Raw genomic sequence first — 13038 nt, 5'->3', positions numbered from 1 at the left:
TGAGCAATGCGCCTCGCTCTTCCCCGGTGCCTCACGAGAGAAGGAAATTTGGCGGTCTGATGGGATCTGTAGTTTTCCCGCAGGGGAGGGCGTCTTCCTACGTCGAGGGCCATTCCTCCCCCAGCAGTCGCAGTGGGAAGCTTGTGCAAAGAAGAAAAAAAAACAAACAAAAAACCCTAGCGTCGCAAGTTTCTAATTGGTCTCCTAGTGGGAATGGGTGAGGAGAGGGAGGAGCGTACTAAGTAGGCTGGGCGGGCTCGGGCGGGTTGTGATGGAGGGCTCAGCGGGCCAATGGCTCGTGGAGGATGGGTGGCGAGCGACCAATCGGGACTCCTAGAAGGCGGAGCATGGAGCCTGTGGGCTAGAGCTGGCCGAGGAGGGGGGCGGGGCGGCGGGTCTCTGTGGCAGTGGCTGCTGGAAGCTGTGGCGGCCCTGGAACTGCTTCATCGCCGCGTTTGAACCGGCTCCTGAGCCGTCCTGGAGACACTCCGCCCAGCCTTCCCCGGGTGCTCAGTCCTGCTTGGCCCCCTCCCGGCGGGACCCCCCCACCTCTCCACCCTTCGCGCCGTGAGGGGGCGGCCCCCACCCAGTCAGCCCGCGCTCGGCCCCGGACTCGCGTTGGGGCGGCGGCCGCCTGGGGAGGGAAGGAAGCCGGCGCGGGCCTGAGAGGAGGTGGCGACATCGACGGTGGGCCAGGCCGGGTCGGGCCGGGCTGCGCCTCGGGGCTCTCCCGAGGAGGAAGAGCAGGTGCTTCTCGGCGGAGGCTGCCTTACAGCCCCCACAGCCGCCGGTCCGCCTCAGGGAAAAGGACTCAGAAGCCCACCTCCCTACCGGGGTCCTGACTCTCCCCCCACCCCATCTCGTGGGCCCTTCCGCGCTCCGGGAACCTCGGACTCGAGGGGCACGGGGCTCTGGGGGAAGGGACCGCGGCTGGTGGAAGGGAAGCGCAGAGGTGGGGTGGGGATGAACAATGAGCTGGGGGGTGGGGGACACAGCTGCAGGAAGATGGGCATGAATTTAAATTATTTATTTTATCGATCGGGGAGGCCAAATCTTAGCAGATCCCGTGTCTTTGTATTTGAGGACTCCCCCCCCCCAAAAAAGCTAAGGAGAGCAAAGACCTGAGACAAGGGAAGAGGGAACCTCATGAGAGAGTGTAAAGAGGGTGGATAAGACCTGCCTAGTAATGGTTTGGATTGTGTCTTCTCTGATGCTCTAGATTGTTTTTGTTCTGTATAGAGGTATTTTTATATATATATATACACACACATATACATATATACACACACACACATATATACACACTTACATATAGGAAGTATTTAACATATGTATATGTATTATATATATATAGGCTCCTGTCCTGTTTGAATCATTTCAGGGACAATCCCTTTTTTAAGAAGGAGAGGGAGCAGTGAAAGTGAAAACCTGAAATACAGGCTAATAAATTTGATTGCTCTTCTTGCCCTTCTTGTGGTCACCTTTACCTCCCTCAACTTCACCCTTCTTAGTAAAGAGAACAGCATCTTATACAGGACTCTCAGGCCATATGTTGGGTTTGGTGGTTTGGTAAAACATATTTGTGGTGCTCCATTAAGGATATTAATAACTTAGTTGGCATCTTCTTTTATGTCAGGATGGAGGAGTGTTTTTACCAGGAAAATCAATGATGGAAGGTGAACAGGACAGAGAGTTCATTTTGAGAGGGTGAAGCTTTCCTGTACTTTCACCCTCCCTCTTCAACAACACCAACCCCCTCAGGGGATCATCTCTCAGAGATTGGAAGCTGGAACCTGTGCTCTTGTGTCACTGTGGCTGCATGTTTAGTATGCAGATCCTGCCTCTTCGCTAATGAGAGGGAGAATGGGGACCCAGGGCAGCCCTGTGAAGAGCTATGATTATCTGCTCAAATTCCTGCTGGTAGGAGACAGTGATGTTGGAAAGGGAGAAATCCTGGAGAGCCTTCAAGATGGAGCATCTGAATCCCCCTACGCCTACAGCAATGGTAAGGACTTGGGGAAGGGGGAGGATTAGTCAAACTGCACTGCAGTAGTAATTAGGGAGTATAAAAACAGTAAGATAAATTTAGTTTCTGCTCAGGTTACAGCTCCAGATCTACTCGATCTTGGCATAGATTTTTGTTTTGTAGCCATCCAGGAAGCTGCTTCAGCTATCAGGGACTAGAATTAGATTGTCTTCCTGAGTTTTTTTTTTTTTTTAAACCCTTTCTTTCCTAAGGATCCCTTCAAAAGTAAATTCTAATCCAAACTTTGTATCTTGACTCAGTCCTTAAGCATCAGGCTTGGTACACACTAGGTGTTTAATGTATATTAAATTTAATTACAACCTTGCCTTCATCCCAGACACTATGTATCTGTATCCCACAATAGACTTTCAATTCAGGAAAATTACTTTTTATTTTAGTGTTGTGTACTCCAAATATGCTAGTAAGGGATGTAATCAGGGAATCAATAAAACCATTTGGTTCCTGCTTTGTAGTACCAGCTAATATGTAGGGTGTTCCAAAAGACTTTGGGACACGTTGTATAATCAGTCCTCTAAAAGTAGGTCCCATCTAAAGCTATTATGGCTTTTCTTTTGTACATTAATACAAGCTTAATCTGTCTACTTCCTTCGAAATCAAGCTTTATAATGGAAACTGTGACAGACCATTTACTATAGCTTTGAAGACTATAATTAAGAGCTGATAATTGGTACTGCCTTTTTCCTTCATCCCTTCACTGTAGTTAAAATGTAACACTTTCAAGAAGGGTGTGGGATCTGTGACAATTTGCAATCTGTTCCCATCTTTTGTCATTTTAAAGTAAGGTCCCTAGCCTTGTAGAGAGGTTGAATACAGCTAGAGCTTAGAGCAAACTACATTCTTGAACATAACAGTTTGAGTCCCTTTCAAGTATTCAGTAATATGGTGGTGTAGATTTTGCTTGAAGTATTCTTTTGGGAAGCAGAAGGTGGATTTTAAAGTCCCCCATTAAATACCTCTACTGAACTGCCCAGTGGACTTCTAGGTTCCACAAAGATGGGCTGAAGGGACTTGAGAAAAAAAAGAGAATGGTTAGATGGATGGTAAGGGGTATGAGTGTGTCAGGTGGAATTTCATCTTGTGTCAGTCATCTGATTGTGGCCCAGGCTCTATGGTAGTCCTATTGTCAGTCCATTAGTTAGGGTCATATGACATGGTTGTGGCAGGGTGTAGATCTAGTTGTCAACATATTGTTGTTGGGTGTGTTTTTGATACAGAAGACAGATGGATACAGGCAAACTGTTCCCATCAGGTGTGAAAATACTTAGTGTTCAGGAAATCAGCCTGCTGTGCCATGAGTAAAATGCTTCCTATCTTGGTATTTTTAGCATTTTTTTTTTTTAGACAAGATTTCACGGCTAGGAAATGTTTGAAATGAAATGTGGTCCGGTGGAAGGAGCATAGGATTTGAAATCAGAGGACATGGGTTAGAATCTTGATTTTACTGGATTTGGGCAAGTTACTTAATGTCTCGTGGCTTCAGTTTCCCTATTTATAAAATGAGGAGTTCTGACTATGTGATTGGAGTCCCTTCTAGCCCTAAATTTTATGAATGAATAAATTCATTAATTCAATCACTGCTTGTCCTCCCTCTTAATTTAAGTATTTAAAAATACTTAGTGAAAGCTAGTTAATATCCTCAGTGAAACTCAGAATAACCAGTAACACTTGGAGTGTGTACATTATCCCAATGACTATGCAATTATGTTGACTTAGCTTATAAGTTAGTATTGAATCTTCCCAAACACAGGTTTTTTGTGTGTTCTAAAAATACTGTTTTATTGAAAAAATTTTTAATTTTTCCAATCTACCTTTTTTCTTATTTTGTTTCTTAAGGGTTTGTGGTTTGTTTTTTCAGTCAGTCTTTTATGAGCATTTATGGCATTGGCTATTTGCTAATTTGTTGGCCTTCAAATAACAGATTATATTGCCTGCTGCTTCTTCATTCCTAAAATTTTAATAGTCATCAAGGTTTTGGGTTTGACTGTACTGGAGTTAAATATCTCTCTTCCTGCTATAGGTTCAATAGGGGACTGAAGCAACAGATTTCCTTTGAGGAGTCTACAGAAAATATATTCTTAAACCTAACCTGGAGGAAACACTTTGGAGGATAAGAAGGGAAATAATTTTTTTCTGATTTAATCAGCTTAAGTTTTTTGTTTTTTTTAGGTGGGAGGAAGTAGTATTAGGACTACTGAGAAGTTCCTCAGAAAACTTGGCAGAGTCCCAGTTGAGATCCTCAGTCCATGAAATTAACTGCTAATTAATTAAAATGTAAATTTATGATATGTTCTTCATGTTCAAAGGTGATGCTACTGATTCAGACAGTAGGATTTATGCTTTTGAGTGTTTTTCCCAGTGGTGGCCTATGAAGTGAATGATTTTTTCACTGATAGGACAGGGGCCCAAGGTTATGGGTTTTCTTTCTGGCCGTGAGATAGAGATAATAGAATCTTAGCTGTATTGGAAATCTAAGAGCTCATCATACATTCCAACCTGAGCGTGGATCTTCCCTGCAACATATTGTTTTTCTATTTTATTTGTTCTTTTAGGAATAAGACCCTCAATCTTAACTTCATTGACACCATACTTTAGCTATAAAACTAACTAGATCTGACAGAATTTAGGATTTCTAGCTAATAAGTTTTTTCAACCCCTTAACTCATTTAGCCTTCCTCATTTGTCTTTTTTTTGTTTACGTTGTAAGCCCAATTACCACACTTCCTATGAAACCCTAAACTGAAATGTGGAAAGGATCTTGTGTAAAATTTACAGATCTGCCCAAAGTAATAGTAAAGAACAAAAAAAAGAGTAAATGTTTTCAGTCTTTTCCAACAGGAAAGTTGCCTGTATTGGAAAAGGTAAAAAGAGCCTGCAGCGTTGCAACAAATTGATGACTATCTTGTGGACGGGTAGCATATGCCATTCTTTAATGTTGGTCTCCTTGTTGGCACATAGCAGAAAAGACAGAGATATGAAATGGCATGGAGGCAGATCTTCCCTTATACTGTGGGCTCCATGAGCTGAGTTAGAAGGTATAGTATGGGGCAACTGCTGCTGCTGTTGCCACTGGAAAAATTGAAGACCTAGGTTAACTGTATTCCAGTATTTATAAGGACGTCTGCTTTGTATTCTGTTACTTTTTAGCTGTCTGTCTGGAAGCATGGGAACAGTCTAATTCTCAGGGTTCCACCCAAGATGACTGGCAGCCTTTGAGGGAGGTGTGCCACACTGGTGTGAATACAGGCCACACCTTTTCTGGAGATTAGGCTTGTAGAAAACCTGAGAGCCACTTATACGTGATATTTTTCTGTGTATGTGTAGTCTTTCAAAGAGATTCTGTGTAGGGGTATGGTCTTCATTAAGGCATGGCTTATATTTGGATCAATACAGTATTTTCTAGGAAGCCTTATTTTCTTGTTACCTTTTTAAGAGGTCTTTGTTTATGTTGCTTTCTTTCCTTTGTCCATTGGCTGAAAAACTGAGTGGGGTGAGAGTTTGTTCCATATTATGCTGTATTTCTTTTCTCTTGTCGATTGAAGAGAGTGCTTATGTTGTAGTGGTAAAATTGTCTAATACTCACAAACAATATGTGACCCTCAACAAGTCACTTAAATCTCTAAGCTTCAGTCTTATTATGTGTAAAATGTAATAATGCATGTGATAGAATCACAACAAGATTGTTTTGAGGCTGAAATGAAATAATATATGTATTTGCATGATTTTTTTTTTTTTTTTGTGCTTTTTGGTGAGGCAGTTAGGATTAGGTAACTTGCCCAGGGTCACACAGCTACAAGTGTCGGGTGGCCGAGGCCAGATTTGAACTTAGGTCCTCCTGACTCCAAGGCTGGAGCCTTATCCACTGTACCACCTAGCTGCCCCTGTTTGTATGATTTTTAAACCTTAAAGCATTATACTGGGAATCCTAAAGGTCTTAGTGTTGTATTAAACTATTAAAGCTCAATACTGCACTAAGATTTTTGGGACATTCCATGTGACTGTCAACTCATTGTTATAGAATTGAACTAAATTTCTCTCAATTTGAGACTTTAAGTATCTTTGTGTGTATTGTAGTTTGTTGTATTGTCTTAGGAGAACTTAGGAAGTAGTACAAAATTGTGGAGAAAAGGACTTGAAGTTCCTGCCAAAGAATATCCAACTTCAAAGTTTTATTCCATGCCCTTGAACACCTGTTATTTCTTCAGTATTGCCATAACTACCTCACTACTGCCACCGTGCTATCAGAACAGTTAAGAGTGAGCAGGGCAAGAAAGCTCAGAATACTTTTCTAGGTTTCTTCTTTTGGTGTGTAAACATATACTGTGCCCTCCCATCCAGGGAGCAAAAGGCAACCAGGAAGATTCTTGACTTCTCTGAAAGGTGTGGCAAACAGTCTGTTAAGTGCTGCTCTTAAAACCAATCCTTTTTCTTTTATTGCAGTAGGATAACTTTTATAAATTGAACCTTGTCTAGCTTGTTTATTCAGACAGGTAGGCATGCAAGCATGTTTTGATCTCTCCTGCTTCACAAATGCATGAGTCACTTTGATCATCCTCTTTAGAACCTGAAGCAATGACGTGCAAATAGGGGTCTGATATCTAGGTAAGGTTGGAGAATAAAGTTTTTCATGGGAACTTCCTGTAAAATGACATAGTAGAAAGAAACTAAGGGAGCCAGCTCTGCCCGAATACCCTCAACAGAGTGGAATAACTATTCATTCCAGTACTCTTCCACTACACACATACCCCAAAAGAAAAAAAAGAAAAAAAAATTTTGAAAACTCTCCTGTTGTAGTTTCTGCCTGTGGAGCCAGGCTGCTCCAGAGTCCCAGAGCTTACAGTGACCTTGCCACCTCTAGCCCTGGTGCTGAAAGAAGGTGAGTAACTTGAGCAGGGTCACAAACTGTTAGTGAGTGTCTCAAATGAGATTCAAACTCAGGTTATCCAGACTCCATTGCATCACCTCACTGCCTGTATCTCCACCCTACCAATCTAAGTTCCAAGGAATCTCTGGCTGCAGTCCTACAGAGCCTGACCAAAACTCTTGGAAATCTCTTGTCCACCCCTCTGTAACTTTTCTACCTTACACTCAATCAGAGCTGTTAGGTAACTAGAGTAAGGCAAAAAATAAAAGATGTTAGGTAATTCTTTTATTACTTCTTCCACTACAAGTGGAAGCATTGATAATCAGGATAATATGGTAGGAAGAGCTCTGGCTCTAGAATCAGGGTCTAGATTCAAATCCTACCTCTGATACTGCTTCTGTGGCCTTTGGCAAATCACTTTATTTCCTTGGGCCTCAGTTTTTTCAACAGTAAAAATGAGAGAGATGAGCTGTTAGCCTCACAGGTCCTTTTCAGTCCTAATCCTGTGATATATTAAATTAGTTATTTTTAAATACATTAAAAGAATGTGTGTGAGGAATACAAAGAAGCATAGAAAGATGTATATAAACTAATGCAGAGGAAGTTAGCAAAGCCAAAAAACAGTACACGAACTACAATGTAAATGGAAAGAACTATACACCAAAAATAAAAAAAGTAAATGTAACAATTGTAAAGCTCAAGCAGGACTCGAATAAAGAGATGTGAAAGGACACCCTAGTTGAGAGGCCCACAGTTGTTATACGTTGTACTTGTTTTCAGATTTTTTTCAATGTATTGATCAATTTGCTGAGGTTTTTTTTCCTCTCTAAAAAGTACTGTTTGTTATGGGATGGCTCTCTGGGAGGGGAAAGGATATTTGTGATAACTAAGAAGATATAAAATTATTAATAATCATTGACTATTAATAAGTTATTAATATAAATAAAGCTATTAATAAAACTTTTAAAAAACATTAAAGGAATCAGGGGATGAGACTAATTCAGATGAAAACCTATTGTGAGAAAATGGAAATTGTAATGTGACTCATCTAAAAACATCAGTGGAAGTAGCAAATAAAATAATGTTAAGCAAAGATCAGTAGATTTTTTTTTAATTGAAGGATAAGTATAAGATGTAATAGAACTTAAAAAGTAACTAATACATGTAATAAAGCAGCTCACATATAGCACTTTAAGGTTTGCAAAGCACTTTACATATAATACTAGATAAAATAACAGATTCAGAAGATGAAGAAGATTAAACAAATTTGTCATGATCTGAGATGACACTAAAAAAATAAAACAAACTAAACACTGAGGAGCTAATTGTCAGAAGCTTTGCCACGTAGGACTAGACCAGGTAAACAAAAGTAGAAAGCTTATGCATTCAGTTCTGTAAGGGACCATCAGCAGTGCATTAGTGTCCTAGTTTTCCCACATTCCCTCCAACATCCAACATTTTCCTTTTTTGTCATATTAGTCACTCTGATAGGTGTGAGGTGGCACCTCAGAGTTGTTTTAATTTGCATTTCTCTAATCAGTAGTAATTTAGAGCATTTTTTCATATGACTATAGATAGCTTTGATTTCTTTGTATAAAAACTGCCTGTTCATATTCTTTGACCATTTATCAATTGGGGAATGACTTGAATTTTTTTTTTAAATTTGACTCAGTTCTTTATGCATTTGGGAAATGGAGCCTTTATCAGACATACTTGTTGCAAAAAAATTTTCCCCCAGTTTTCTGCTTTCTTTATAATTTTGATTGCATTAGTTTTGTTTGTGCAAATTTTTAAAAATTTTATATAATCAAAAATTATCTGTTTTACATTTTATAGTGCTCTCTATATTTTCTCTGGTCCTAAATTCTTCCCTTATCCATAAATATGACAGATAAACTATTCCATGATCTTTTAATTTGCTTATGGTGTCATCCTTTATGTGTATATAGTGTACCTATTTTGACTTTTTTGGTATCCAGTATGCGATTTTGGTCTGTACCTAGTTTCTGCCCTCCTGTTTTCCAGTTTTCCCATCAATTCTTGTCAAATAATGAGTTTTTGTTCTAAAAGTTTGGATCTTTGGGTTTATCATATATTAGATTACTATTGTCACTTACTATAATGTAATTTGTACCTCATCTGTTCCATTGATCTACCACTTCATTTCTTAGCCACTACCAGATTATTTTGATAATTACTGCTTTATAGTATAGTTTGAAATCTGGTTTGACTAGACCACTCTCTTTTGCATTTTTTTTTCATCAATTCCCTTGATATCCTTGAGTTTTTGTTCTTCCAGATGAGTTTTGTTATTTTTTTCTAGTTCTATAAAATAATTTTTTTGATAGTTTGGTGTGGCACTGAATAGATTGATTTAGATAGAATTGACATTTTTATTGTAATTGCTCAGCCTGCCCATGAGCAATTGATATTTTATTTTTATTTTTATTTTTAGTTTTTTTTTTTAAGTGAGGCAATCGGGGTTAAGTGACTTGCCCAAGGTCACACAGCTAGTACGTGTCAAGTATTTGGTCTGAGGCAGGATTTGAACTCAGGTCCTCCTGACTTCAGGGCCGGTGCTCTATCCACTGTGCCACCTACCTGTCCCTAGCAATTGATATTTTTGTAATTGTTCAGATCTGACTTTATTTGTGTGAAAAGTGTTTTCTATTTGTATTCATATAGTTCCTGGGTTTGTCTTGGCAGGTAGACTCCCAAGTATTTTATATAGTTATTTTTAATGGAAATTTCTCTTTCTATCTCTTGGTGCTGGACATTATTGGTAATATATAGAAATGTTGATGATTTATGTGGGTTTATTTTGTATCCTGCAACTTTGCTGAAGTTAATAATTTCCAGTAGTTTTTTAGTTGATTCTCTAGGATTTTCTCAGTATAACATTATCATCTGCAAAGAGTGATAGTTTTGTTTCCTCATTGCCTAATTCCTTTAATTTTTCTTCTCTTTTTTGTTATAGCTAAGGTTTCTAGTACAATATAAAATAATAGAAGTGATAATGGGCATCCTTGCTTCACCCCTGATTGTATTGGGAAGGCTTCTAGCTTATCTGCATTAATGCTTTCTAATGGTTTTAGATAAATGTTCCTTATCATTTTAAGGTAAATTCCATTTATTCCTATGCATTCTAGTGTTTTTAATAGGAATGGGTGTTGTATTTTGTCAAAGGCTTTTTCTGCATCTGTTGAGAATTTATCATTTTAAATTTTGTGTCAATGAATCAGTAGTCTTTTTAAAAAATTGTATTGCTTCTGTTTCTTTTTTAAAATTTTATTTAGTATTTTTTAGTATTATTTTAGTATTTATTTAGTATTTTTCCCTAGTTACATGTAAAAATATTTTTTAACATTTGTTTTTAAAACTTTGATTTCCAAATTCTCTCCTTCCCCCCCCCATTGAGAAGGCAATTTGATATAGGTTACACATGTGTGGTCATGTAAGACATTTCCATAATAGTCATGTTGTGAAAGAAACATAGACCAAAACTCAAACAAACAAACAAAACCTCGAGAAAAAGAAAGTAAAAAAAGTATGCTTTAATCTGTAGCATACATCAGTATGTTCTCTTTTTGGGGATGGATAGCATTTTTCGTCATAAGTCCTTCAGAGTTGTTTTGGATCATTAGATTCCTGAGAATAGCTAAGTCATTCACAGCTGATCATCTTACAATCTTACTGTTACTTTGTACATAGTACATTTCACTTTGCATCAGCTCATGCAAATCTCTCCAGGCCTTTCCAAGAGCATCCCACTCATCATTTCCCATAGCACAATAGTATTCTATCACAATCACATGCCATAACTTGTTCAGCCATTCCCCAAATGATGGGCATCCCCTCAATTCTTTGCCACAAGAAAAGAGCTGCTCTAAATAGTTTTTGTACAAATAGGTCCTTTTTTTTTTTTTAATCTCTTGGGATACAGACCTAGTAGTGGTATTGATAGGTCAAAGGGTAGGCTTGGTTTTATACCCCTTTGGGCATAATTCCAAATTGCTCTATAGAATGGTTGAATTGTTTCACAACTCTACCAGCAGTACATTAGTGCCCTATTTTTCCCACATCACCCTCCACCATTTGTCATTTTCCTTTTCTGTCCTTTTAGCCAATCTAATAGGCATGAGGTAGTACCTCAGAATTATTTTAATTTGCATTTTTCCAGTCAATAGTGAGTTAAAGCATTTTTTCATAGGGCTGTAGATAGCTTTGGTTATTTCATCTAAAAACTGTTCATGTATTTTGATCATTTATCAGTTGGGGAATGGCTCTTTTATAAATTTGACTCAATTCTCTTTATGTTTAAGAAATCAGTGGTCTTGGGGCAGTTCGGTGGCACAGTGGATAGAGCACGGGTCCTGGAGTCAGGAGGACCTGAGTTCAAATCTGGCCTCAGACACATAACACTCACTAGCTGTGTGTGACTCTGGGCGAGTCACTTAACCCCAATTGCCTCACCAAAAAAACAAACAAGAAATCAATAGTCTTGATAAATGCTTTGTTTTTAGATTTCTATGGTCATCTGCCATGTTTTAATCTTTTTAATTCATGTATTTCTCTTGTGATAGTTCTTCTAAATACAGAGTAGTAACTTATGACTTGTGAGGCAGCTAGGTGTTGCAGTGGATAGAGCATTGGGCCTGGAGTCAGGAAGACTAGTTTAAATGCAATCTCAGACACTTATTAGCAGTGTAGCCCTGAGCAAATCAAATAACCTCTTTTTGCCTCAGTTTCCTCATCTGTAAAATGAGGATAACACCTACCTCCCAGGACTGTTTTAAGGATTAAATGAGATAATAATTGTAAAGTGCTTAGCACAGTGCCTAGCACATAGTATAAGTGCTATGTTAGCTATTGATGATGATGATGATGATGATGATGATTGAGAAAGAGTCTTCTTTATTTTTTTCTTGACTAGAGTAGTGACTTTATAGTACTGACTCTGAATTGGGTCAAAACATAGGAATCTTACTGGATAAAGAAGAACATTGCCTCCAAGATCCTATCTGAAACCCATAGTGAGGTTGGAGGGTAGGAAAGGAAGAATTGTGTCCCAAAGGCACAGTACCTGTCACATAGTAAGTTCTTGATAAATGCTTGTTTGCCTCTTTTTCATTACTTATGCATTCTTCTCTGGACAAAGTTGAGTGTTGAAGGACAAATTCTAATTTTACAAAAATAGTGTTGATCAGATGTTTGATTCTCAAGTATTTATGTAGCAGATATGGTTCTTTTTTTATTAATTTATTTTGATTTAACAACAATCACTTCCATGTGCTTTTGAGTTTAAAATTTTTCTTCCCCTTCCTCCTCACCACCCTCCCCAAGATGGTGCACAATCTGATACAGGCAGTTAACTTCAAGGTATATTGAAAGCAATGTACCTTGGTTTTTTAATCTTTAAAACTAGCATTATAGAAGCAGGGAAAATAAGTACCAACCCATATGCCCAAAGCCACGAAGAGATAGTGGGCTCTCTTCTTTTTTCTCTTTGGTGGGACTTAATGTCTGTGAGGGAATTGATTTGCTCTAACAAGACATTTATGCCCTCCTAGATTAGTAAATTGATAAGCAATAGAAGTTCAAATGGGCAAAGCAGTAGGAAGATGACTACATTACTATTGTGAACAAGGTTAATGCAGATTTTGTGGTGTGAATAGAATTTTTGTGACTTAACAATGTTTGTGAGGACAAATAATGGTATACTAACTAAACCTCACCTACAACAATTTTGGAAATTCTACAGAATATTTAAATTGATCTTCATTTTTTTTTTCTTTTCCTGAACCAACTCATCTCTTTGATGAAGTCTTTCTCATTAAATTACATTTGGTATTGATCAGTCACACTAGCTACTCTTTTGCCACAATGGTTTATGTCTTTACAGCCATAATTCATTGTGCATTTTTTCTGTTTATTTGTATTTATCAACAATCACTTCCATAAGCTTTTGAGTTTTAAAATTTTTCTCCCTATCCTTCCCCCCCTTCCTCCCCAAGATGGCATGTAATCTGATATAGACGATTCATATACATTCCTATTAAACATATTTTCACATTAGTCATGTTATAAAGAAGAATTAGAACCAATTGGAGGAACCACCAGAAAGAGGAAA

The 13038-nt window shown here is 38.5% G+C and overlaps 1 protein-coding gene across 4 annotated transcripts in view; it reads left to right on the top strand.

Moving 5' to 3' along the window:
* Positions 1-400: 400 nt before the first annotated feature.
* RAB40C (RAB40C, member RAS oncogene family) overlaps positions 401-13038 on the top strand; it is a 66372-nt gene continuing 53734 nt past the window's right edge. Inside the window, exons 1-2 of one of the 4 annotated variants that reach the window (XM_027863171.1) lie at positions 401-506; positions 1637-2005. In XM_027863171.1, the coding sequence (XP_027718972.1) occupies positions 1852-2005 (154 nt within the window). In that variant the 5' untranslated portion in view covers positions 401-506; positions 1637-1851. The other 3 variants (XM_027863170.1, XM_027863172.1, XM_027863169.1) reach the window with 3 other exon arrangements.

Source organism: Vombatus ursinus, unplaced genomic scaffold (genome assembly GCF_900497805.2).
Source record: "Vombatus ursinus unplaced genomic scaffold, bare-nosed wombat genome assembly UNPS02014770.1, whole genome shotgun sequence".
Lineage (NCBI taxonomy): Eukaryota > Metazoa > Chordata > Mammalia > Diprotodontia > Vombatidae > Vombatus > Vombatus ursinus.
The sequence above is the reverse complement of the archived record's forward strand: the minus strand, read 5'-3'. Positions and strand labels throughout refer to the sequence as shown.